This window comes from Apus apus, chromosome 25 (assembly GCF_020740795.1).
Source record: "Apus apus isolate bApuApu2 chromosome 25, bApuApu2.pri.cur, whole genome shotgun sequence".
In the NCBI taxonomy this organism is placed as follows: domain Eukaryota; kingdom Metazoa; phylum Chordata; class Aves; order Apodiformes; family Apodidae; genus Apus; species Apus apus.
This window is the reverse complement of record NC_067306.1, coordinates 1,527,967-1,551,279: the sequence shown is the minus strand read 5'-3', so window position 1 is coordinate 1,551,279 and position 23,313 is coordinate 1,527,967. Positions and strand designations below refer to the sequence as shown.

The window sequence follows — 23,313 nt, the reverse complement described above, 5'->3', positions numbered from 1 at the left end:
CAGCAGGGCCCTGGACAGAGACCAGAAGGAGCAGGGATACACAAAGTTTTACTTTTATTTTTCTCTGGTTGGAGACTCATCTTGTAACATGCATGCATTTCAAAACAGTAACAGTGTCTCAAACTGCTCCTAGCAAACAGACAAGCACAGAGGACTTAAAATTCCTATTTAAAAAACAGCCGTGGAAAAAAAACCAAAGACCTAGAATGCTTTTTTTTTTTTTTTTTTTCTCCTTTTAGTTTTAGATCCAACTTTCTTCACATGGTTCCAGCTGCCCTGCCCACCCTGACCTGTGTCAGAGGCTCCTCTTGGCACAGCCCAGTCCAGCTCCCTCAGCACAAAGAGCAGCACAACTCAACCAACCCACCACACCAGGCTGGGTGCCCAGCACTTGGGCTCCCCCAGCTCTGCCATCCCTGGCACACAAGGTGTGCAAAGAGCAAGGAAAACCAGTAAAGGCTGATGGGGATACTGGAGAAGGGTTCTGCAGAAGGTGGGGTGGGGGGGGGCAGTCAAGAGGCAAAGCTGAACTGGGGTGTCAGGACACAGAGGGGAAGCTGCTTTGGGGCTGTTTTGAGGAGGATCTGTCCCAGATGGGGCTGCAGGGTTGCAAACCCAGCTGAGGAGACACACTCTGACCCCTGCAGGGTTTTTGCACCCCTGGGGTGGAAGGTTCTGCCCTTGGGGCAGCTGGCATGAGGCTGCTGGGAGGACTTGCCAGGAGGCCCAGACACCAAACAACTCCAACCCAGCCTAGTGCCTTTCCTGGGCTGAGAGGAGAAGCCCTAGAAGTTCCTTCCCAGGTTCCCTCTGCAGGGAGCAGGGGGAGAGGGCAGAGCAGGAGCTGCTTCTTCCCAGGAAAGGAGACTCGAGTGTGTCAGTTTTCCTGCTGCTGATCCACTTCACAGCTGGGATCCCCAGGTGTGGGAGGATCCTCGTTTAGGCAGGAAATCTGGAGTCACCTACCCCAGAAGTTCTCCCTGTGATGAATGTCACCATCTTCTATCATTAAAACCACGTCAATCAGAGGGGTGGGTGGGAGCAGAGGGAAGGACCCCCCCAGCTCCCTGCTGAGAGGAGTGAACACCAGGCCCCCCCTCTTCCTGGCCCTGACTCGAGGGGTGGGTGCTGGGTGGGTGCTGCCTGGTACCTCCAGAACAGGTGGGTCCTAGTGAAGAGTGACCCAACAGGTGGGTTTTATTGCACTATTGGAGCAGAGCAGCAGCCAAACCCTGGCTCCTCACTCTGCCTTCCCTCTCTTCCTTATGCTGCAGGAGCTCATTCGAAGTTCAAGGTTCAAAGCAGCTTTTGTAGCTCAAATCTTGACATTTCAGGCCCATGTTCAGCAAGAGACAGACCCTGAGGACAGGCAGGAATTGAAAAAACAACCCTGCAGCTTGTTCCTCTCTCACCCAAGTTCCCCTGCCTTGGGGGCACTGGAGGTGACACTGCAGGCTGGGCTGTTTGTTTCTTGTTCCTGTTTGAAAACTCCAAATGACCAAATTGAACCAGTTTCTTTAAATCTGAGCAGGGTCTGAGGTACCTGCAGCTCCTCCAGCCCAGGGTGCTTTCCAGGCAGGTGCACCTCAGTGTCAAGCCTTCTGCAGGGTAGATGCTACAGCCAGAAACCCCTACAGCCAGAAACTAAACTCACACCAGGAACAGAAAACAAAGCAGCACAAGCAGCTGTAAAACCAGAATTGAAAGGGCTGGGTTTTCTTTTTAAATACTTGAGTTAAAAAAAAAAAAAAAAAGTGACCTAAAACAAGATTAAAAACAAAAAGCAAACGAAACAACAAAAAGTCCCTTTTAAAAACAAATCAAATATTTGCAGCTTCACTTCTGGTAATAAAAATACTGTCTAGAAACAGAAATTAGCATTTTTAACATAATGCTACCTCTCCAAATGTAAACAATGTACAAAATGCTCATGTTAAACAAAGTTACATACCTGGGTAATACATCATTAAGTGAGAAAATTGCATTTAATGACTTTAACCCACACAGGCTGGCAACTGGACAGAGGGGGCAGGACTGGGGAAGGGCTGAAGGGGAGGGAGTTGATGGGGCTTTTCACTGGAGCCAATTTCATTCCAGCAGGAGCTTGTTTAGAGTGGAATAAGCAAACAGAGTTAACTGCTCTGAAGCCCATCACAACCCCAGCAGGATTGGTGCAGGAACCCACTGCCTCTCAGCCTCAATCCTGTTCATGAAGTGCAGTGAATGAGACTCTTGCTGTGCCAGTTTCATTCCTCTTTCCCTGGGCTGGTTGTTCTGTGGTGTCCCAGTGCAGGGGGGGCTGCACTTCCCTCATTCCCTTCTCTCTTCCTCCCCTCCCCGTCTTCTCATCTTTTTTTTTTTCTTTTTTTCTTTTTTTTTTTTTTAAATACACATTTTAAAGTTCAACAGTTTAAAAGGTACAAGGTAGTTTCCCAAAAGGAGAACCACAAACTTACCAGGCCAAGGCTGCAGATTCAATGCAGATTTTTTAAAACTGTCAAGAATAAAAAGTCACTGGTGTTTAATTTCTAATGGATAGTAAACTTAAGTGCTTATTGTTTAAGAGAAAAACAACCAACATAATGCCCACAAAACAAAGCAGATTATACCCTCTAAGTCCTCCTGTTTTTAAAACACTCTCATAGCTGCATTTACTTTGTGGCTTTTCCATCTACACACCTTAAGACACGAGACTCTTCAGCCTCCCAGAGAACGGTGTGTGAATCCCACAGCACATGGAACAGGGCCTGGGCCACAGGGGCAGGAGAAACTGAATGACCCACAAATGAATAAAAAGCTTATGACCCCCTAATATTAATTTTTGACTTCTGAAAGCCTCTATTTACAGTGCCCTCTTTCTGGGCTGAAACCCTAGGCCCCTTTTGTCCCCTTGGAAATGGAGACCTGTGGGATTTCACAGCACGAATGTGGGGTTGAACATTAAATTAAAATAAAGCCCAAGCCCACATTGAGAACCCAGACCAGAGCCAGCATGAGTCTAGGGAAATGACCAGGATGTGATGAGCACCAGTTATCTCTCAAAAGGACCAAATTCCACACAGCAAACTGTAGCACGTGTTACAGCACAGGACAGACATTCCAAACAGCTTATTCCCAAAACAAAGGCATATGTGAAAACAGTTTCAAGGCAGATAAGCAACATGTTTCAACTGCAAGAGGTCGGTTTCAAACACCAAACCTTGCTGAAAAAGAAAATGGAAAAAAAAAAAAAAAAGAACCAAAAGATCTGAGCTGTTGTGCAGCAGAACCAACAAAACTCAAAGCAAGTCTGAGAAGCTTGGCTGTGAAAAATATTACAAGGGTTCTGGAGACAGAACAGGAGGTTATTCAGTCACACAAATCAGTTCCAACTCCTTGGGGAGGGGGTTTAAATAATCTGGCGCCAAGTGTTCAAACATTTCCACTCCTTGACTGTTGCTCTAGAGGGGGACACGGAGCAGAGGAGGGTACAAACCACCACAGCTCAAGTCCTGGGTTCCCTTGAGCAGCAGAACTCGCTGCCCAGTCCCAGCGCTCCCTGGGGGCAGCGAGGCCAGCTCCTCTGTGTGCAAGTCACATTGCCATGGGAAAAAGCAACCAACGAACCAAAGAACCTCTGTCAGGAAACAAATTCAAGTACCTGTTGCAGATGGGGCAAGTAAGGAAGACTGAACGTTAGCTTAGATGAGCTCTGGCAGAACTGGGAGCTGGAACCTCAGAGACGCGGCGGCTCCGGGCCGAGGTGTGACAGGGAAACGTTCTGGAGACTCAAATATCAACCTCTTCCTACAGGTACAAACTGCATTTTTCTGTGTGTTTTTTTCTCTTTCCTTCCATGCAATCTTCCCAGCTGGCCAATTTCAAGCACAACGGGTCCCAGCATGTTCACATCCCAGGTGGTTTGATGCCTCTACTACCTCTCACACTGTTTTGTTCAGGTTCTAGGAGTTCCACCTTTTTAAGAGATCATCTTTGGTAGATGTTCATGTCCCTCATCTTTCTTGTAAATCAAGTGCAGTTACAAAAGAAAAAGTTTTTGTTACTTAAATTAACAACAAAAAAAAATAAAGTGTCCCAGTCTGAATTTACCTAAAGTTCAGCAACTCCTCCTTATCAGGGTAATATTTTCCGTCCTTGAAATGGTGAGTGATTTTCCTTCCAATTCCTACACCAAGAGGGAAATAAAAGGGCTTGTGTGTCTTTCTGGTGAAGACAGTCCAACAATAAAAAAAAAAAAAAAGGAAAAAAAGAAGTAGTAGTTTGTGGAATCAGGCACTGCTTCACTGCCACTGAAGGTGACCCAGAGCAACCCCTCTTCCAGTGCCACGTGTCCCACCCCAACGGGACCTCTCGAGCAGAGGAGAAAACATCATCAGCAAGAGCAGCGCTGAAACAAAGCACTTGTCTGGTTCTCAAAAGCCCTCAAACCTGATGTCTGGGCACTTCTGTAACATAAAACCCCACTTTTCCACCGGGGTCAAGTGGACTGTTGGAGGGTGCACCTGGAATTCGTTTTCTCTCGAGTCACACAGTGCCACACACCCCACCCTTGCACACACACACACACACACACACACACACCCCACATGCTGCTACAGTGTCTGTCTTAGTGTCACAGGCTGTGTTCTCTGGGGGGAGCAGCCCCTCTGCTCTTCATCTCTGGCTGAAGGTGGAGTCAACTATGTCAGGATGTTGGAGATAAACTCGTTGAAGCGTTTCGAGTACTGCTCGGGGTTGACAGTGGAGATCTCTGCTCCAGCCTGCAAGGCAGAGAGGAGAGACAAGTCACAACGCCCCCCGCCCCGAAGGGCAGACCCTGCAGAGGGTGGGGGGAGGCCAGCAGGGAGCAAGCATGTCTGCACAGCCTGTCTCTGCCTGGGCAGACTCACAGCAACATGCAAGTTCTAGGGAAAAACATCCTGAGGGGTCTAGAAGGATCCCTGAGGAAACTGATTGTAGCTCCAGCTGGATCTTCTGCAGGCCCCTGAGTCAAAGGATTGGATTTGTTCTCTCATGGTTCAGAGGAGCTTTGGGAGGAGCATGACATCCCCATGTCCTGATAACCTGGGCTTTTTTCATGCCCTTCTGGGGAGCTGAGGGTTGCTGCCGGGGAACAGGATTGGCCCCAGGAAGGGGCAGGGTGGTTTGCCCCTGCAGCCAGTCTGTTCCTGCTCTGTGAGGCTGCTGGTGCCACACCAGGGAAACCAACCACCTCCCAAACTGGGACATAAACACAACTCGTCTCCAACCAACCAGAGGGAAAAAGCCTTTCCAAGAGTCTGAGAAGACAGTGAGGGAAGGGCGGTTCTTGGGCATGGGATCACTGGAGAATTGCCACCCTGGTAGAAACATCCGTGCCAGGAGACATCACAGCCAGACATGCAGGCCAAGCAGAAGCCCCAGAGCCCCCCCTGCAGCTCTTACCCCATGTTTCACTGTTTTGGCAGCATGTGCAGCTTTCTTCTTCGCATCGTACGGTGTGAGGATGTCTATAATGGCCATGAAGTAGACTTCCTTCCTGGGGGCACCTAGCAAGGCCACGAGAGTCACTGGCACGCCCTGAGCTGTGAGCAGAACCCAGCTGCACCCCCATCCTCAGGAGACACCCAGCAGGTCTGCCCTGATGCCACCAGCAGGGAGAGCAGGGCAGCTGGAGGCTGCATGAGGGCAGAGAAGAGCACACGCTCTCCCAGCATCACTCCTACCCCTCCCAACTCACACCTGTACAGCTGAGCAAAGTGTCTCTTTCCTCCCTGTCCTCCCCACTCCATCCAGCCCAGCCAGACCACAGGACACCTCCTCCCCTGCCCTTCAGACCTTCCACTCACTTTCGTGGCTCTTCATGGCGTAGACGTCGACCGAGGGGTCGAACTCCCCGGGCCCGAAGAAGCGCGGGTAGTTGAGGAGGTTGCCGGGGCTGTCGGGGGGGGTCCCGTAGGAGGAGATGGGGTTGCCCCCCAGACCATCGTTCTCACACTCCTCATCCTCTGCCCGATCCTCCACTTCCATCTCCTCCTGCTCTGCTCGGTCAACGTCATGGATCCCCACCAGCAAGCTGTAGTCCATGATCTTCAGCTGAGCCAAAAACTGTGAAGAAAGAGACGAAGTGAGAACAACGGGATCCAAGGTGGGATCGGGAATCCTCAGCCCTGCCCTGGCTGTGCCTCCCTGAATAGAAAGGGCAGGAGTGAGAGCTAAACCCTTACTAGATTCCAGAGAATCCACAGGAGCTCATTTGTCCACTGCCACCAGCAATGACCCTGGCTGCATCTGCTTGGCTGATCCAGGGATGACTTTTCAGCCACTGCTGCCCCCCTTGGGCCAGGGGCCACAGGGAGGATCCAGTTATGGGGGCAGAGCCAACACTGTTCCCCCTGGAGACCCTACCTCCACGTCCCTCTTCAGCTTCTCCAGGAAGTTCTTTTTACTCTCTTCCCCAACGTGCAGTTTCTGACCCTCATTCAAGAAGTCGTTGTCCTTGAAGGTTGGCAGATCCTTGGCCTGCAACAGAAAAACCTGGGTCAGATTCTCCAAAGCCCCCACTCTGGGGAGAAGGGGTGGTCCACCAACCCATCAGCAGCACGTTAATCGCATTGAGATCTGCTCAGCTGGGGCTGCACCAGGGTCTCTCTGCCTGTTCAGAGGGTGAAGTGGCTCGTTCTGTCCCCCAAGGGTGAGGATGGCACCAGGCAGAACTCAGTGCTTGTCAGCAAATCCCTGTGCTGAGCTGCACCCTGGGGACACTGAGGGGAGACACAGGGAACAACCTGACTTCACAGGCTGCAGGGAAGATGTGCTGCAGGCTGAGAGCCTGAGAGCTGGGCTCCTGCCAGAGAGGGTCCCACCAGCTCCCAGAATAGAAAAGAAATGCATGTTGTTTGTTTCTGATTGGGTAGAAAGTGGGCAAAGGGAAAAAAAAAATACATGTTTCTATCCCTAAAGACTTGAGGAAAAAACGAAACCCACTGCTTTTTGAGGGATCTGCTTGCAGCAGGCCCTGAAGACTCCCCAGGGGTATGGGAGAACATAAAACTCCTTTGTGCAACTGGGAATTAATTATTTTGTTCTTCAAATGACACATGGGCATGTGGCACCTCAATCCAGACCTAACATGAATGGTCTGAGACAAACTGCAGGAGCTGGGAAAGCTGGAGAGTCAAAGAGCCAGGAAACCAGGGACACTTGGGCAGCACAAGGCTGTGCCTGGACACCAGAGCTCTGGGCTCATGCCACATATCTCACTTCAGCAGGGGCTGGAGCAGACTTGCCCTGTGGTCCCAAACCTGAAAGGCCCACATGGATGTGCAAAACGTGTAATAACTGCTGTGGGTTCAAGAGGACTTCCCATGGCAGCTCCACAGCTGAAGGGGCAGGATTCTGAGTTGCACCTTCCCCTGATGGCTCCAGAAACCAAACTCCAATGTGCCGAGATGTGCCCAGACTCTGAGAGGAGCTGCTCTGGTTTGTAAAAGCATCTGTTGCAGAACCTAACTGCTGACCTGACTTGGTTTGGTGAAGAAATCCTTCCATAAAGGCACCACTGCACTAATGTGGGTTTTGGTACTTGTGGGATTGTCCCCCAAGAAGTTCCAACCACCAGTAGTGCCAAGATAACAGGGCAGGGCAGCACCAGATCTGCACCACCTCCTCCTGAGCAGCTACTGGGCACAGCCTGAAAGGTGGGACAGAAACAGGTTATCACCCAGGGCCCATTTCACATCCCCTCCTCAATACCCCCTTGGGAAAGGGAACTCTGTTGGATCCCATCTGCTTCCAACCACCAGGAGGGAGGAAAGGCTGGCCAGGAACAGTCCATACCTTCTCTTTATCACTGGCTTCCCTGGATACTGTTGAGCCCTGATAAAAGAACAGAGAACAGAGCATTGCTGCACCACATGTTGTGCTCACAAAGAATTCATTGACATCATCTCATTCCTCCATGCAGAAAAAAATAATCAAAGCATTTTTTAAAACCAGTGCTCAACCCCTTTGTGATGGCTGAGATGGACCAACAGGTCCTTCCTGGGGTAGTGCTGGCCACTTGGCATGGGGGAGTGGAACAACATTCAAGCCTCAAATGAAGCCCCATCCAGAGCCCCCACAACCTAATCCCCTGAACAAAAAGCAAAGCCCGGGACCTCATCAAGTGGGTTTTACAAAGATCAACTCCAACTCTCCTGGAAAAGGAGCTCTCAGCCCCAGGAGTGGCCCCCAGGCCCTCACCTTCAGGTCGTACTTGCGATGCACCGTCAGCCTGTGGCTGAACACGTTCCTGGTCACCACCATGTAGGTCTCCACCCCGTCCACCGTGAGCCGGTACATGCCCAGGAACTGGGGCAGGAGGGTGTTCCCATGGCACTCCACTATGAACTGGAGGAGAGCAGGGGAGGGAAGGGCAGAGACGGACAGCAAGGTCACCCAGAGCCCAGCTCGGACAGAATGCAAGCTCAGCAAGAAGCTGATAGTGAAGCCTCCATCTGACAGCGAAGGGAAAGGAGCTCCCAGGGTGTCAGGAAAAGCAAGTCAGGGCACTGGAAGAACCTTCCAGCCCTGAGCTGAGCCACAGCATCCCCCTGCTGCAGCTGCCCAGATGTGCCTGTCACACAGTCCCAGCAGAGCAGGTCTGCTGGTGGCAGTGGCCAATGTCACTGCTGGTGGTTGTGTGAGTGTGTTTGAAAGCAGAAGCAACTGGACTGGCAGGTGACGTGGACCAGGGTGGAGCCTTTTCACTGTCCCACTTTGCCTTCTTTCCCCATTCCTGCACGTAACTGTCTCCTCTACTCCCTCTGGGCAGTCTGGTTCCAAGGGCAGCATCAGGAGCAGGTTTACAGATCTCAGGCACCAACAATCCACAATCCATGGAAGTGAGGAACGAGGGGAGCTCAGGAGGGGCTCAGCCCTGGGAGGACCAGGCAGCCGTGCCACACTTGGCTCTCGGATGCTCAGGAACACTTTTAGAAGCTGTCTGGAAGCTCCACCAGGTCTCACGCTGTGAATCCAAGCTCCAGCTCCCCAGCAAATCCCAAGAAGCTCCCCAGGGTGTTTTCAACTCCCCTCCCAGGGTTCCAGACTCACCATACCTGATGGTACTTCTTGAGGATGTTGTGCATCTCTGCCACATCCTCGCTGGACACGGCCTTGATGACAAACCTCCTGTCATAGGTGGTGAGGAACCGGGCCCCGCAGCGGCCCTGGCTGTCGCTGTTCACCGGGGCGCTCCGAGTCACCGAGTTCTGAGGGAACCAGAACAGAATCAGGGGGGAGAGGAGAGGCAGGAGCTGCTGGAGGAGAAAGAACAGCACCCTCGGGAAGCAGAGGAGATGGGGGTACCCAGCTCCAGAACCTGGCTCTGGAACAACAGACATCCCAGGGACTTTGTGCTCCACCTCGGTCACTGCCCTGGCCAAGCTTCAGAGCTCACCTGGCAAAGACACTTTAATTGTGACTGTGAATGAGCAGGCACCCTTGGGTGATCAGCACTGCTGAGTAACCCAGCTGTCTCAAGTCTGGATAATGAGTTTAAAGCTTCCAGCTGGGACTTCTATCTGTTCCTGTGTTTGACTCCAACACCTGGCAGGTACTTTTGGAGATGTGATTTACTGATGGGTTAAGACCCACAGACCAGGACTCCTCAGCATCTCCTCCTGCAGATCTCAGAGCAGAGAGGAGCTTCCCAAGATGGAAGGTAAAACAGAACAAAATTAAGGAAATGGCCTGCCTTCCTGTCCATCAAAATCAGCCTCAACTGGCAAAGGTCTCATTGTTTGGGGATTCTTTGCAGGTCACCCTGAACCCAAAAGCCACCCTCAGCTGTTCTTGCAATTGGATGGAAGAGAGTGAGTATAAATAGCTTTGGTTGGTCTTCAACCAGCAGCATCTGCCTTCATATCCCACCCTTAGCAACGGCTCCTTGCAGCTCCCTTCCATCCCTGCAGCACAATTGGAAAATCCCAAGCAAACTGCCAGTCTCTGCTGCTGCTGCCTGAGGCACAGGACCAGCCCTGTCCTGATGCCTCTCCCCAGGGGGGGGTTTGCTCTCAGCCCCACCCCACTGCTCTCTGCACCTCCCAGACTAACCCAAGCAGGTGACCAGTTTCCTGCTTCAAACCAGTCTCAGCAACTGCCTCCCAACTCCCAGACCCCAGTCTCTGCTCAGAAGCCATTTTGCCAACAGGCTCAGGAGCTCGTCCTGGCCCCTGGCACAGGCAGTGGGTGAGATCAGAGCTGGGCAGGGGGCTTCAGCTCAAGGCAGGTTTGTCTGCCAGGATCTCCAGGCTGGATCGTGCTGATCCTGGTGATTTTTAGCTGCTGGTTCCAGTTCCCTCCTTCCCTGGGCACTCTGAGGAGCAGGCAGCAGAGGGAGCCTGCTCTGTTGCAGACACAGACACGCAGGCAGCAGAAAGAGGGACTGCCCATGTCAGGCTGCAAGTGAGCCCAGAGGTTTCCTTTCAGGATGAAGCATTTCAAGCCTTTAAAACTTTAATGAAGCAGAGGAAAAAAAAAACAACCAACCAAACAACTCTACTCCTGCCAACAGCTTTGGAAATCATCAGGAAAATAAAGGCAAACAAAAAACCCCCCTTGGTTCCTGCTGATATTTTCAAATGACTCTGGATCAGCCCTCATCTCCAAACCACAGAGCTTTTCTTCCAGAGGAGACAGGAAGCAGGAATCACGAGCACATATGGACATCACCAACCTCACAGGTTGACTTTGTTCCCTTCCTGTCACTCCCAGCCCTTCCACAGATCAGCTGGGTGTTGTGTTTAGCATCCTGGCTCAATTCCCACCCAAGCCATCCCATCTTACCTACCTGAACTTCAGCTCAACGAATGTTTCCTGCTTTCTGTCCTAGCTGGGCACTTGTAAGGATCCAAACTGCTCCCCCACAGAGGGGGAAGAAATAATTCTTCAGAGCAGCAGGTAGAGCATAAATGATAAAATGGGTACTGAGAACCAAGGAGATCATGGCTACTTCTATACAAGTTACTCCACTGATCACTTCTTAAAAGAAACTGAGAAGATTTCTAAAATATACTGTACTGAATGGGCTGGGAGAAAAAATAATGAGGAGCTAATGACTTTAGTGCATGTAATTATGTTGGAGGGCAGGGAGGAAGCCAGCACAGAAGGCAGTTCCCCAGGGGCAGGGTGCTGCTGTCCAAGCAGGCTCCTCAGGAGCTGCTGTCACAGCCCAGGATTGGCACCACTGCCCAGAGGACAGGCCTGACACTAGGAGGGAAAAATCAAATTCATAATCTAAGAGGCAGGTTCTCTCCCTGCACACCCTGCCCTGCTCCTGGGCTGGTGGGTTCCAGTGAGGGCTTTAACTGCATCAGTGCTGGCTCCTCACCAGCCTTCATCAGCTGCAGCAAGTGCCAGAGACCTGGTTCCATCACCCAACATTTGGCCAACATTTAGCCTGCTAAAGGCCACCTGGCTCTCCAAGCCACCCTCTTCTTCTGCACGGGCTTCTCCTTCATTTCCAAGGTCTCTAAGCAGCCTCCTGCTGCACATCTCCTGCCTGAGCAAGACCAAGGGCTGTGCATGGAAGGGTGGCCCTGCTCTATCAGCCAGAGTCACATCTCCCATTCACTGGGTTTCAGACCAGTTGTTTTCAGAAGTATTAATACAAGAAAATGCCTCTCCCCTCCAAGGCAAATCTCTGGCCTTAGGGGACACATTCCAAAGCAGCAGCCACCTTGACAACCCCAGTTCCACAGCACCAAGCCTTGGCACAAGTACTTGGTTAAAGCAGCACCTGAATCTGTAAAATCACAACTCATTTTCCTTGCAGACGTTCTGTGCTAGATCACTGCTCTCCTCCTGGCTGCAGCCACCTGCTGCCTCTTACTTGATGCCTGGACTGGAAGCAGTCTGGAGCAGGGACCATCTTTTCACTCTGCAATTGCCCAGTGCCTGCACAGCAAGATCTGCTCCATTTCTCAGCACCATCAGGGTTATGGTAAAACTACTCAAACCACGATGATAAACCCACCAAAGACTGACCACACAAGAATGTTGGTATTGTGGTTTCTCTGCCAGCTTGGTTCTGTCCTAGGGAAAGTTGTTAGGAGGGCAGAGAAGGAAGAGACAGTACCTGGTAGTCCTGATCATCAATCCCAAATCTCTCCCGGAGGTTTCGGAACACCAGTGGACAATACTCCTTAAATTTAAAGCGACTTGGCAAGTTTTCCCTAGGGCAAAGCAGAAGAGATGTTCTTGTGCAATGATCAGCTTGTGAAATCAAGCTCAACTCTCTCTCACTTCATTGCCAGCCCCCCAGGATATCCAAGCCCCCTCTGACCTACAAGGGCCCCGTTCTGCAGTGATTTGCCCTCATTAGGGGGCCTGCAGAAGTCACCTGCTCCCAGCAATGCTTGCAAGGATCCAGCTTCTGACTACCAGGCTCCTTGGATCAGGGTGTCTGTCTCACAGAACAGTCTACCCTGTCACCAGCACAGATCTGACAGAACAATTTCTCCCTCCCTTCCTCCCTCCTGGCTCTGTTCTGCTCAGCCAGGCAGCTGCCCCCTGCAACACACCCTGACTGTTCAGGATGAAAAGCTGGAGGAAAAAGGGGGGGGACACACACGCTCTGGTTTCAGATCCGACCCCTCGTGCGTCAAAAGAAAGGTCAACAGAAGACAAACCAGCTCACTCAGAAGGCAAAGGAGAGGGGGTGAATCAGCTCCAGTCTGGCATCTTCCAGACCAGTCCCAACCATCACAGAGTGAGCTTTGCTGCCAGGCCTGGCCAGCTGGGAATGGGGCCTGCCCAGGGGACAACAGACAATGTTCCCCACGCCTCAGGGATGCTGCATCTACCCCCTGCCAGGGCTCCTGTTCTGCCCACTGGGAAGAGGAAGGAGAGGATGGTCCTGCTTGGACACAGGGGGAGGTTCTGTCAGCTCATTCTCAGTGGGAACCCTCTGCACCATGATGTGGGAAACTAAACATCTATGTAGGAGAAGAGGGAAGAGCAGATACTGCAAATTGTAGGTGCCAGGGAAGACAAACTTTGGAATCACACTCCCACACTGAGAAGCTGATCCCTGTGGAACTGAGTGAAAATGAAGCATTAATCAGGGAGCACCACAGAGCTGCACACAGCCAGAGCCAGGCTCTGTGGAGACACAGCTCTGAGCATCGGGCACAACTGTGGCTTTGAAAGGGCTCCCCAAAATGTGTCTTTTGGGAAAAGAGGTGGCTTCCTGCAAAGCCCAGGGGCCAGGGGTATAATGCAGCTTCCCAGCTGCCTCCTGTGAAGAGTCTTAAGGAGAGAGGGAACCCAGCAGGTCCTGGAGAGCCAATTCCTGCCCTCTCCTCCATGGTCTTGGGGTTTGGGTTCTGCTGGCCAGGACAGGACACCCAGACAGGCACAGCAGGAGGCAGGAGAGAGCCCTGGGTCTGTTTTGTGAATAACCAAGATGTGGAGCAAATTCAAGCCCTGGGAATTTGGACAAGTTACACTTTGTGAAGTCTGAAAATACTGTCTTCTAGCCAGGCCAGTGAAGCTTTGTGTGTAACTAGCCTTGGTTTTAAGCAGTGCCACTTCTGAGCCCGGCCCTACCAGGCTCCTCCCCACTCAAAGGACACAAAACCACAAGACAGCATCTCAGTGACAGACTGACTCCCCGCTGAGGGCTCTGGGCAGGGCACAGACTCGGGGCATGTGTCCAGCCACTCTTGGAATTACAACACCAAAAGGCCCTCAACAACCACTTTCTCCCACAACAAAGAGCTCTAATTATAGAGTTGGGAAGCACCTACTTACTTGTTGAATAGATGATTGTCCACCTTAATCTTACTGTAGGCTTTAAAGTCATCGGGCATTAACATGACAGGGACAGGAACATTGCTGAGTTCATTGATCTGAAAGAGAAAGGAAACTGAGACTCAAAACCCAAGTTCCACTGCCCTGCAGCTGCTGCCAATACATTTAGGGGATGCCAAACTCCCCATAACCTGTTTTTGAACCAGTACAACCCCTCAGACTCTCAGAGAAATTTGCTGGGCTGCAGCAACCTGGGGAACACTGTGGTTAGAAGCCACAGGAGCATCTGGTTCAATCATGTGGTGAGAAACCCCCCAGCCAGCCCTGGCATCTGTTCTCCTTCAACTGATCATTCCAGACACAGCTCAGACCCGAGACAAACCTACAGACCAAAAAATAGAAGACTCTGTGCTTTAAATAAATCACCTTTGCCTTTATTTAGGAAAGGCTGCATCAGCCAGTATCTTAACTGGTCCTCACTGTCACAAACCACAGACCATCACAGCCCCCAGCCTGGCCAGCCAGAACAGACCCCAGGCAGCTTTGCTGCAGCACAGCTCCCCTATGGATGCTGTTCACATCCTTGATGTCTTTTGTTGCTCTTATCCCACCTTCTCTAAGGGGATGAGTCACTCCACTAGATTGTTTTTGCTCCTTAGTCATGTGTGGCAGGAACACAGGGAAGCAGCAGGATGGATGTTCAGCTACTACTGCACAGACAGGCTGATGCCACAGAGCCCAGCAGTGAAAGCACCAACAGTACCAACCCATAAATCCACCTCTGGGCTCTGCCTGGCTGCCCTGCCCCAGCCAAGCCTGTGCCCTAGCAGGGATGTTCAAGAGCAGGTCAAGAGGCAGCAGCTTACTGAGCTGCCTCTTCTGAGGACAGCCCTGGGGTCATTCATTCACCCAGGCTAACCAGGAATCACAGAGTCCCATCCAGTGGAACTGCTGTCAACGTGCTGGAATCAGGCAGCAGCTTCCTCACAACTCCATTCCCACCAAGCAGGGGATGCTGGAGAGAAGCAGATGACACTGGCAAGAGCAGGGTTTGGCTCGGAGTCAGGCCAGGGGGTTGCTCCCAACATCAAAACCTCCAGTAGGTCAAGTGACTTCCCAGCAGGCCTGGAAAGGACGTGGCGTTTCCCTGCTGGCTGGAAAGCCCCAGGAAAGGACTCCAGCTCTGGGATTCCCTGTTCCAAGTGTGCAACAGGACACGCAACACTGCCCAAAGAGCTGCTGCCACATCTCTGAGGAGGAGGCAGAGGTGAAAGGAGGTGTGAGGGAGCCATTCTGCAGCAGGATCTGCAGCACAGGTCAACTCTGCAAGGACCAAGGAGGTCCCAGCTCTGGAGATGCACCGTGAGCTGCCTAATTACACCAGGAAGCCTTTGACGAGGCACAGATTTTTCACATCCTTTCTCCATCATCACCAGTGAAAAAAACTAGACCAGATTTAACAAATGTCAGACAGGAAAGACAGACCCAGACACCCTGCAAAGAGAGAAGCTGCCTATTTTCAGAGGCAGCCATCCCACACAGCAGAGAAGTGGGAAGCAAAGTGGCCACCGCTCCGTGAGGAGCAGAGATGGTGCCTCTTGAAAGCCTTGCCCAGTATTTACTTCAGAGCAGCACTGAGGAGCATCAAGCACTCCCAGCAAGTGTTCTGGGATGGATGGGGAACGCTGCACAGATGCGTGAATAAATAATGCCAGGGGCCTCTCACTGGTTGTATCAGCAGGGAGCAGGGAGGCCGATGCCCCTGGGCATGAGCTGAGGGCTCAGTCCTGCCCTGAGCTGCTCCTAGGAGGGGCAAGAGGAGCACAAGAAAAGAGGAAAGGACCTCCCAGATCCTGGGGTCCAGCTCCCAGCTACTGCAGGGACCTGTATCAGAGAGCCCCATGCAGTGATGTCCCCTCAGGGTGAAGAGGAAACAGATAATTCTGCATTAAAAACAAAAGTGCTGCCTCCAGCCCCAATCCGTGCTGGCAGGGAGGGAAGCCCAACAGCTCCTTGGACACGCCTGTTCCCAGCCCCTCTCCCCAGCGGTGGGAAAGGCACAAACAAGCTATTACCAGCTCGTTGCAGAGCAGAGGAAGGGTGCTGAGGGCTGAGAGGGAACAGCCATTCAGGGATTGTTTTCTTCCTGCCAGAAATTCAGACACAAACGTGAGCAAAGTGAGATGTCAAGACGTCTCGGGATGGCTCTGGGTGCCCTCGTTTCTGCCGAAGCACAAACCTCAAAGCAAACCTTGTACCTGTTGCAAAGTCTCCTGGCTGGCAGGAATGGGGTGCCAGGATACCTGGTCTGGTTTCAAAGATGCCCTCACCTTTTCCCAAGACACAACAGCCTGGAAACAGCCAAAAAAAGCTCCACCCTGCAGAAGCCTTTCCCTCCTTCCAGCTGTGCAGAGCAGAGCTCTCTGGATGCTTTGGGATTCCAGCTCTGGAGGAGATGGGGAGAAGGAAGAGATTTGTGCTGGAGACCAGAACTGCTGCCCAGGAGCTGAACTGGCAGCCCTGCCACCCCAGCACAGCACGGGGCAGCTCTGGGGCCGGGGCTGTGGGGACTTTGCTCCTCACACCAGTCTGAAAGCAAAAGTGGTGCTGGGCTGTTTGGTTCCTGAGCAGGAGGGATGTGCACTGGCTGCTCCCACAGCAGCTCCCCTGCTTCCCACCTTCCCAAAGGGACAGGAATGAAAAGCCTCCAACCCTGCCCTTGGAGAAGGGACATCCCAACCTCTTGTCACCCAACCCTCAGCATTCAGAGCCCCTTCCTAAGGGTTATCAGGCCAGGTCCTGCTGTGTGGTGCCCAGTGAAACTCCAGGAGCCTGTACCCAAAGGGAAGCAGTGGGATCCACAGGGATGTCTCCTGTGCTTATCATGGTGGAATCTGAGCAGCTCCCAGAGCAACGTGACTAAGGCCTGGCACATGCTTGCTCTCCTGCCTTCCCCCCGGGGAGAGGCGTGTAGATTATATATAGCAGAGTGTGTCTGTGTGTTTATGCTACAGAAGGCAAGGTCACAGCAAGGTGCACAGCCCTGAGGTGTCCAGCAACCCCTGGCTCCTGGGGAGCCCCTTCCCACACCTCTGACCCCACCCATCTCCCACCAAGAGGTGTCACCCAGCTGGAGACAGCTTGTCTGTACCTGGAGCTTTGGAGATCCCTGGGGCTGGTGGAGGCCACAAGATGGACAGTGAGATCTTGGGCTCAGCTCTTTGTTCTGGAAGAGGCAGCTGCAGAGTGGGCAGCTGCAGAGCACAGCAATCACAGCCCCGGGTGCCTCCCCACCAGGCTCAGGGGCTGTTCCAGCAGCACAGCAGGTCCAGCAGCACAGTCTGTGCTGGGGAAATCTCCCCATCTCCTCTGCAAAGGTCCCCAAAGCAGCAGAAGCTAAGAAGGGCTCGTTTAGAGCACAAGCTCTTCAGAGCAGGGATCTGTCTCCAGGCCCAGCATGATGCTGGTTTGCTGTAAATCATCCAGCTTCTTAGGCCTAATCTGCCTTTGAATCCTCTTGAAAACAAGCCTATGTTTTTTGCACAGTCCTCTTAGCCAGGAGTTTTCTATTCCCCCACTGAGCAGAAGGCACAAAATAACCTGCCAGGGACCAGTCCAGGCTGAAGGGACCATTAAAAAGTGCATTTTGCAGAGAGGTGTAGGACACTGGTCCTGCTCCTGCCCAGGACTGAGGGTGGGAATGGCACATGTCCCTCAGCCTCACCCAGCCTCAGACACACACCAGGCCCAGAGGGTCTCAGTGGAGCTCAGAGGATTTAAAACCCAGACACATTTTAGACAAACCAACTGACAGCTTCACTAGGCAACAGCAGGGGCACTGAGGAGGAGCTGCCTCACATTTCTCTGCTGGTTTCACCATATTCCCAAAACAAAGCAGTGATTTCCCAAGCCAGGCAAGCAGCTCGGGGTGCTCAGAGGTCACCCAGCCAGGAAAGAGGCCAGGCAGAATTCCTAGGGCAATCCCAGCTGGAGGGACAGGCAGCCAGAGGCCACTGAAGGAGGGCCCAGGGCTGGGTGCAGCAGCAGATGAGGAAGAGGAGACCCTCATCTCTTCAAAGCCCCCTCCTCTCCCCAGCAGGCAGAGGAACAGGGGGCTCAGCTCTGCTGCTCCTCCAGCTTCCCCCTAGCCCCCCAGTGGCCGAGCCCTGCACCCCCCACCAGCACAGCCCATTTCTGCCCACACTGCTGACAAGTCTCCAGCCCCCCTGGCCTGGTAGGGCTTGGAAAAATACCATCTCCCCCCCTGTCTGCTCAGCTGCTACTTCCTGGTCACTCCAATGCTTGAGCAACACTCTGGGTGTATCTGTGGTGGATAATTTGTCTTCCTGACCCAAAGCCAGTCCCTTTCTCAATAAAAAGACACATCAATATTCTGTGTCATTTAGGGACAGCTGCTAGAAGGAATGGGCCAGGCATAATTTTGCTTCAAAACCTGCCTGTAGCCTCAAAGTGGCAATTACCATTAGTAAATTGATGGGAAAATGCAATTTGTTTACTAACAAGATCCAGATGATGGAGTGAGTGAGTCTACTCTCTAGGATTCTTTACAACAGGAATTTGCTCAGGAATATAAAAATACTTTGCTCCTCTCAAAGCCCTTCAGTCAGGCACCTCAAAGTGCTTTGTGAGCATTAGTTAAACTTTATAATACTCCGGGGAAGGAGGTAAAAAATGGCAAAAATCACTTTAGCACGGAGACAAACCCCCATCTGCAGCACAACTTGGCTGCTGCTTAACACAGGAGAGCAACTGGGCAACCTTTGAGGAGCAGTGTTTTCCATGAATTAGAGCATGATTAATCAGCATCCAAGCTAAGAGAACCCCCACACGATGCTATGGAAGCCTGAATCTTGTGGTCAGTCATTTCTGGCAGTGCTCTGGGGACACCAGCGTGCTTCAGGAGGGGGAAGAAGTGACAGCAAAGCCACTTCTTCCCCAGCCAAGAGCTCTGGGGCCTAGGACCCGGGTGTCCTGAGGGAGCTGCAGCACAAGGCAGTGTCACAGGCTGAGGAATCAGGCTGTGTCACCCCTGTCTCAGGGCAGCCTGACACCCAGCACCTCAGCACGGACTCAGGACTACAGGAAAGCATCTGTCCTCCCAGCCCACCTGCAGGCAGAGCTACCACCTCCCTGGGCTCAGGCAGGAGTGTGGGATGGAGGGGGTGAAGGACCAACCCACGGCCACATTTGTCAGCAGCAGAGCAGGCAACTGAGCCTCCTTTTCCTCACTGAGCCACCCAGAAAACCTGTTCTCTCCATATCCCAAGAAAAGGGCTCCCGGAATCTCCGTGTTAACAAGAGGTCCCGGGATCAGAGCCACCAGCCTTGGTCATGAGCAGGGGCTACCAGGGCCACATGCTGCACTCTCCGGAGGTCACTGAGAGCCCTGGCAGCCAGGGAGTGTTGGGAGGGACAAATCCAGGCTGCTCAGCCTGTGCCAGGACCAATTGATAGGACCTTCAGCATTTGATACATGGCAGATGCTGCTCTGGCTAGAAGGAATGTGGCAACCCCAAACCCACTCCTGCAGAGAAGGGAGAAGCTTCTGCAAATCCCAGCTTTGCTGCTTCCCTTGCACACCAAGCAGCTGTGTTCTGTGCTGTCCGGCCCCACTCCTCAGGGTCCTGGGAGATGGGCTGGTGCTTCAGCCAGTGACCAGAGCCTCTGGAGCACAGGTGCCTGGGGCAGGATCCACACAGCCAGCAGAAGACACCTGCCCATTCCCACAAAAATGGGATTAGTTTCTGCCTCCCCCCCCTGCCCGCACCCACAGAGCTCTAGGGATGGTTTCTGGCTGAGCTGCCACCTGGAGAAGCACCACCCTGACACGTACAAATTCCACCACTCATTTAAGGAACAGACACAAGAGTCACTTCCCCACCAGCCACTGAGCTCACGGGGATCCCAGTGCCTGGGATCACCAGCACCTTCTAACTGTTTCTATGGTTTCCAGAGCATCACCCCAGGCTGCCATGCTCATCCAGCTGCTGGGAGGAGATGGCTTCTCCCTTCCAGAACCAGCACAACTTTCCCTCCCTGAAGTCCCATGGACACGTGTCCAGCCAGGGTGTGAGGAACATGGACGGAGCAACAGGCACATCACCAACCCCAAGGAGCTGCAGCTCCTCTTCCAACCCCACAACAACAACAGTCTCCAGCAAAGCCTACCCAGGAGCTACCTCCACCCCTGCTGGACCTTGCAGCACCCTACAGAAAATTCAGAAATCAAGGGTGAGCCTCTGTGACTCCACCTCCCTCTCTCGTCTGCAGGAGTTCTCCCCTCCACGGTTTCCTAGCTTCAAGCTCAGCTGTGGGACTGAAACCACCCAGGTCTGGCCCAGCCAAACCAGCCACAGCCCCACCCCGACTCACTGGGGACCTCCAGGCCAGCCAAGACCCAGCTCATTATTCCAACAGCAACGCTCAGAACTGGTGTTCCAGAAATCAGTTCCTGTCCTTGGGCTGCTCACATCCTTGCTCCTGATCCTCTTCCAGACCCATCACTGCCTGTATCCACACCAGCTGCTAACAAGCTTGTTCAAACACCAGGCAGGGTCAGTGTCTGCCAGACTCGGTTAACGGGCCCCAGGGAGTTTCTTCAGTCACCAGAAATGGTGGATTGCAGCAAATGGTTGTTTGCTTGATGCTCATGAGAAAGTTCATCTCAAATGCAAGTATTTTTGACAGAACCTTCCTGGCACAGCCTTGTGGCTGTGCTGAGAGCGCTTCCCTTCCCAAGGCAGGGCTGCACAGACACAGCCAAGAGATTGACTCCTCCTTAGAAGACCATGGTCTGGGAGCCAAAGATGAAACAACCCCTCCAAAAAGATTTCTAACAAAGTCCAAAGATGCTCCTGAAAAGATTTCCAAATTGTCCAGACCTCTCTGCTGGAAGCAATTTTACTTCCCAAGGCACCAACAATCACCCCTCCCAAAGGCAGAGCAGGAGGAGCAGCTGATCAGGTGTTGAGCAGACAAAGCCCCCTCAGCTCGTGATCACCCCAGCCACTTCTTTGGCCCAAACAAGGAGGAAAATGAACTAGCAGGAACTTGTTGAGAAATCCTGGATGCTTGTCCAAGGGTGAGGAGGGCACAGCTGAAATGTCCCAACCCCCTTCCCAGCCCCTCAGGATCCCGTCCTCTCTGGCAGCAATTTCTTCATACTGTGCATCTGATATAATCCCATTACCAGCTTAGTGTTCAGCCACAACCACCACCTTCCCCTCCTCCCCTTGCCTAAATATTTCACAGCCAAGTGCTCCAGAAGTTACATTGTCCCCCTCCAGTGCCTAAAAAAGTTGCAAGATTCCCAGGACCCAGATAGCTACACACACACAAAATACAGCTCGTTGCCACCAGGCAACCAGGGTCCCTAAGAGGCCACAAATGAAACCCAGAAGATTCCCAGCAATTCCCATTTCTTCAGGGCTCCTAAGAGCACCACTGATCAAAGCCTGATTAAATTCATTATCCTGCTTCCTGGGCAAGGCTCTGAGCAGCAAGTACTCGGAACATCCTTTGACTCAAAGATGCTGAACTACATCTGGAAGCTTTCACTCCACCAGCAGGCAAGCTGGAAATGCAATTTCCAGTTGTTTTTTTGGTGTGTTATTTGTTTCTGCAAAAATTAAACCTAAATCCCTTCCACTCCCTAGGAAACACCAATTAATCTAATGGAGGAAAAGGTGTCAGAGCCATGAAAGCTTATTCATTTAGGGAGGGATAAGGTTTCTGAATTCTCTGACCCCTGAATATTCTCCCACAACAGCACCTAGAGAGCAATGGGAGATCAATCCCAGGACAAGACTGGTGCCTGACACCACAGGCCAGGGAGAAGTTTCCAGAGAAAAATACCAAGATGGTCTGAGGATCCAGCAAAGGAGGTGGATCAAGAGCTGAGCCTTCACTGACACTTCCACTCCATCCCCTCCCAGCTCCCCAAGACTCGTGGCAAACCCACCACCCAGGGAAACCCTGGGGACACACATGGCACGAGCAGCTGAACCCTGAAGTCAGAGGCAAGGCTGGGCAGATGGGGCCAAAAAATAACACCCCCCCCTTGTCATATTTTGGGATGGAGAAGAGAGCTACGTGCAGCTCTCCTCATCCAGGCAGCCGAGGCACAGGACTTGTCCCTGTGCACGTGGGACCTCCAGATGGTGACACAAGGGAGTCCCCGACACCCCTGTGAGGCCACAGGGATGCCTGGGAGGGACACCCTGACTGCCGGGGATGGGAATGCTGCGGGGAAGGAGGCCCAGCCCCCGGAGAAAGGCACCAGCAGAGACAGGGGCGAGGGATGGAGACCCCACGGGAACCCCCCTCAGAGGGCGGGCAAGCAGCAGGGCTGATCCCGGGCTGCCCCGGGAGCGGGAATCCAGGAGAAAGACCCGGATTAGGGAACAGATGCCAGGAGGTGGGAAGGCTGCGATGGAGGGGCCCGATCCGGGGGGGCCGGCCCTGGCCCGAGGGGGGGGGGGAGCCGAGGGGGGGGCGGGGGGGGCCCGGCGGGGGCCGCGCTCACCGTGTGGTTGGCTCCCCACATGAGGACGCTGAGCAGCGGTTCCGAGGCCCGGAACAGCTTCACCTTCTGGCACACGAAGTGTTTCTTCTTCGTCTTGGTCTTGCTGGCGCTGAGGGCCGAGCCCAGCGCCGCCCCGACCCCCCCGGCCGACGAGCCCCCCGCGCAGTTGGAGGCCATGACGGACCCGGACCGGCGGTACCGGGAAGCGGACCGGACCCCCTCCCCGGGCTCCCCCTTCTACCAGCGCCTCCGCATGGTTCCGCCCGGCCCGGTACACGCCCCCCCCCCCCTCCGCCGGTGGTACCGCCCGCTCCTGTCAGCCCGTTGGCCCGGCCCGTTCGCTTCCCCTCCGCCGTCCTCCCCCCGCCGCTGCCTCGGCGGTTCCGTCCCCGCCTCCCCCCCCTCCCCGCCCCCGCCGCTGAGGAGGCCCCGGCCCCGCCGGCCCCGCCGCCCCGGCCCCGCGCTGAGGAGGCGCCAAGATGGCGGAGGGCTGAGGAGGAGGGGAGCGGGAGGTACCATCTCCCGCCCCGGGAGGGGGGGAGAACGGCACGCCGAGCGGGAGCGCGGCGCCGGTTTGCGGGTTCAACCCCGACTCACACTGCGGCAGGAACGGGGAGAACCGCGGTGCGGCTTGAGCCGATAGAGGGAAGACCGGGAAAGGGCAGGAGGGAGGAGGAGGGAAAGGGGAAAGGAAGCGCCCTTCCCTCCTCCTCCTCCCGGAGATGGTCTCGCCCAGTCGGCGTGACGTGCCAGCCCGGGCCACGCCCCCCTCCGCCCGGGCCAATAAGAAGCGAGGAGCCTGGAATTATGAATGGGCTGCTGCACACGGCCCCGGCCGCCGCTGAATGGGCGAGGAGGGGCCGGGGCTGCCGGGGACCCCCCCCCCCAAGAACCGCCCCGGGAGCTCCCAAAGAACCGCCCCGGGGACCGCCCCGGGGACCCCCCCCCCCCCCCCCCCAAAGAACCACCCCGGGACCTCCCAAGAACCGCCC

At 53.7% G+C, this 23,313-nt stretch overlaps 1 protein-coding gene across 1 annotated transcript; it reads right to left on the bottom strand.

Moving 5' to 3' along the window:
• Positions 1 to 37: 37 nt before the first annotated feature.
• Positions 38 to 22,562, bottom strand: PIP4K2B (phosphatidylinositol-5-phosphate 4-kinase type 2 beta). Its single transcript, XM_051640155.1, has 10 exons — positions 22,322 to 22,562; positions 13,777 to 13,874; positions 12,101 to 12,197; positions 9,081 to 9,233; positions 8,224 to 8,370; positions 7,819 to 7,857; positions 6,388 to 6,501; positions 5,829 to 6,087; positions 5,425 to 5,528; positions 38 to 4,760 (listed from the first exon to the last, which is right to left on the bottom strand). Exons 1-10 carry the CDS (start codon positions 22,496 to 22,498, stop codon positions 4,680 to 4,682), a joined length of 1,269 nt encoding a protein of 422 aa, XP_051496115.1. The 5' UTR covers positions 22,499 to 22,562; the 3' UTR covers positions 38 to 4,679.
• Positions 22,563 to 23,313: the final 751 nt, after the last annotated feature.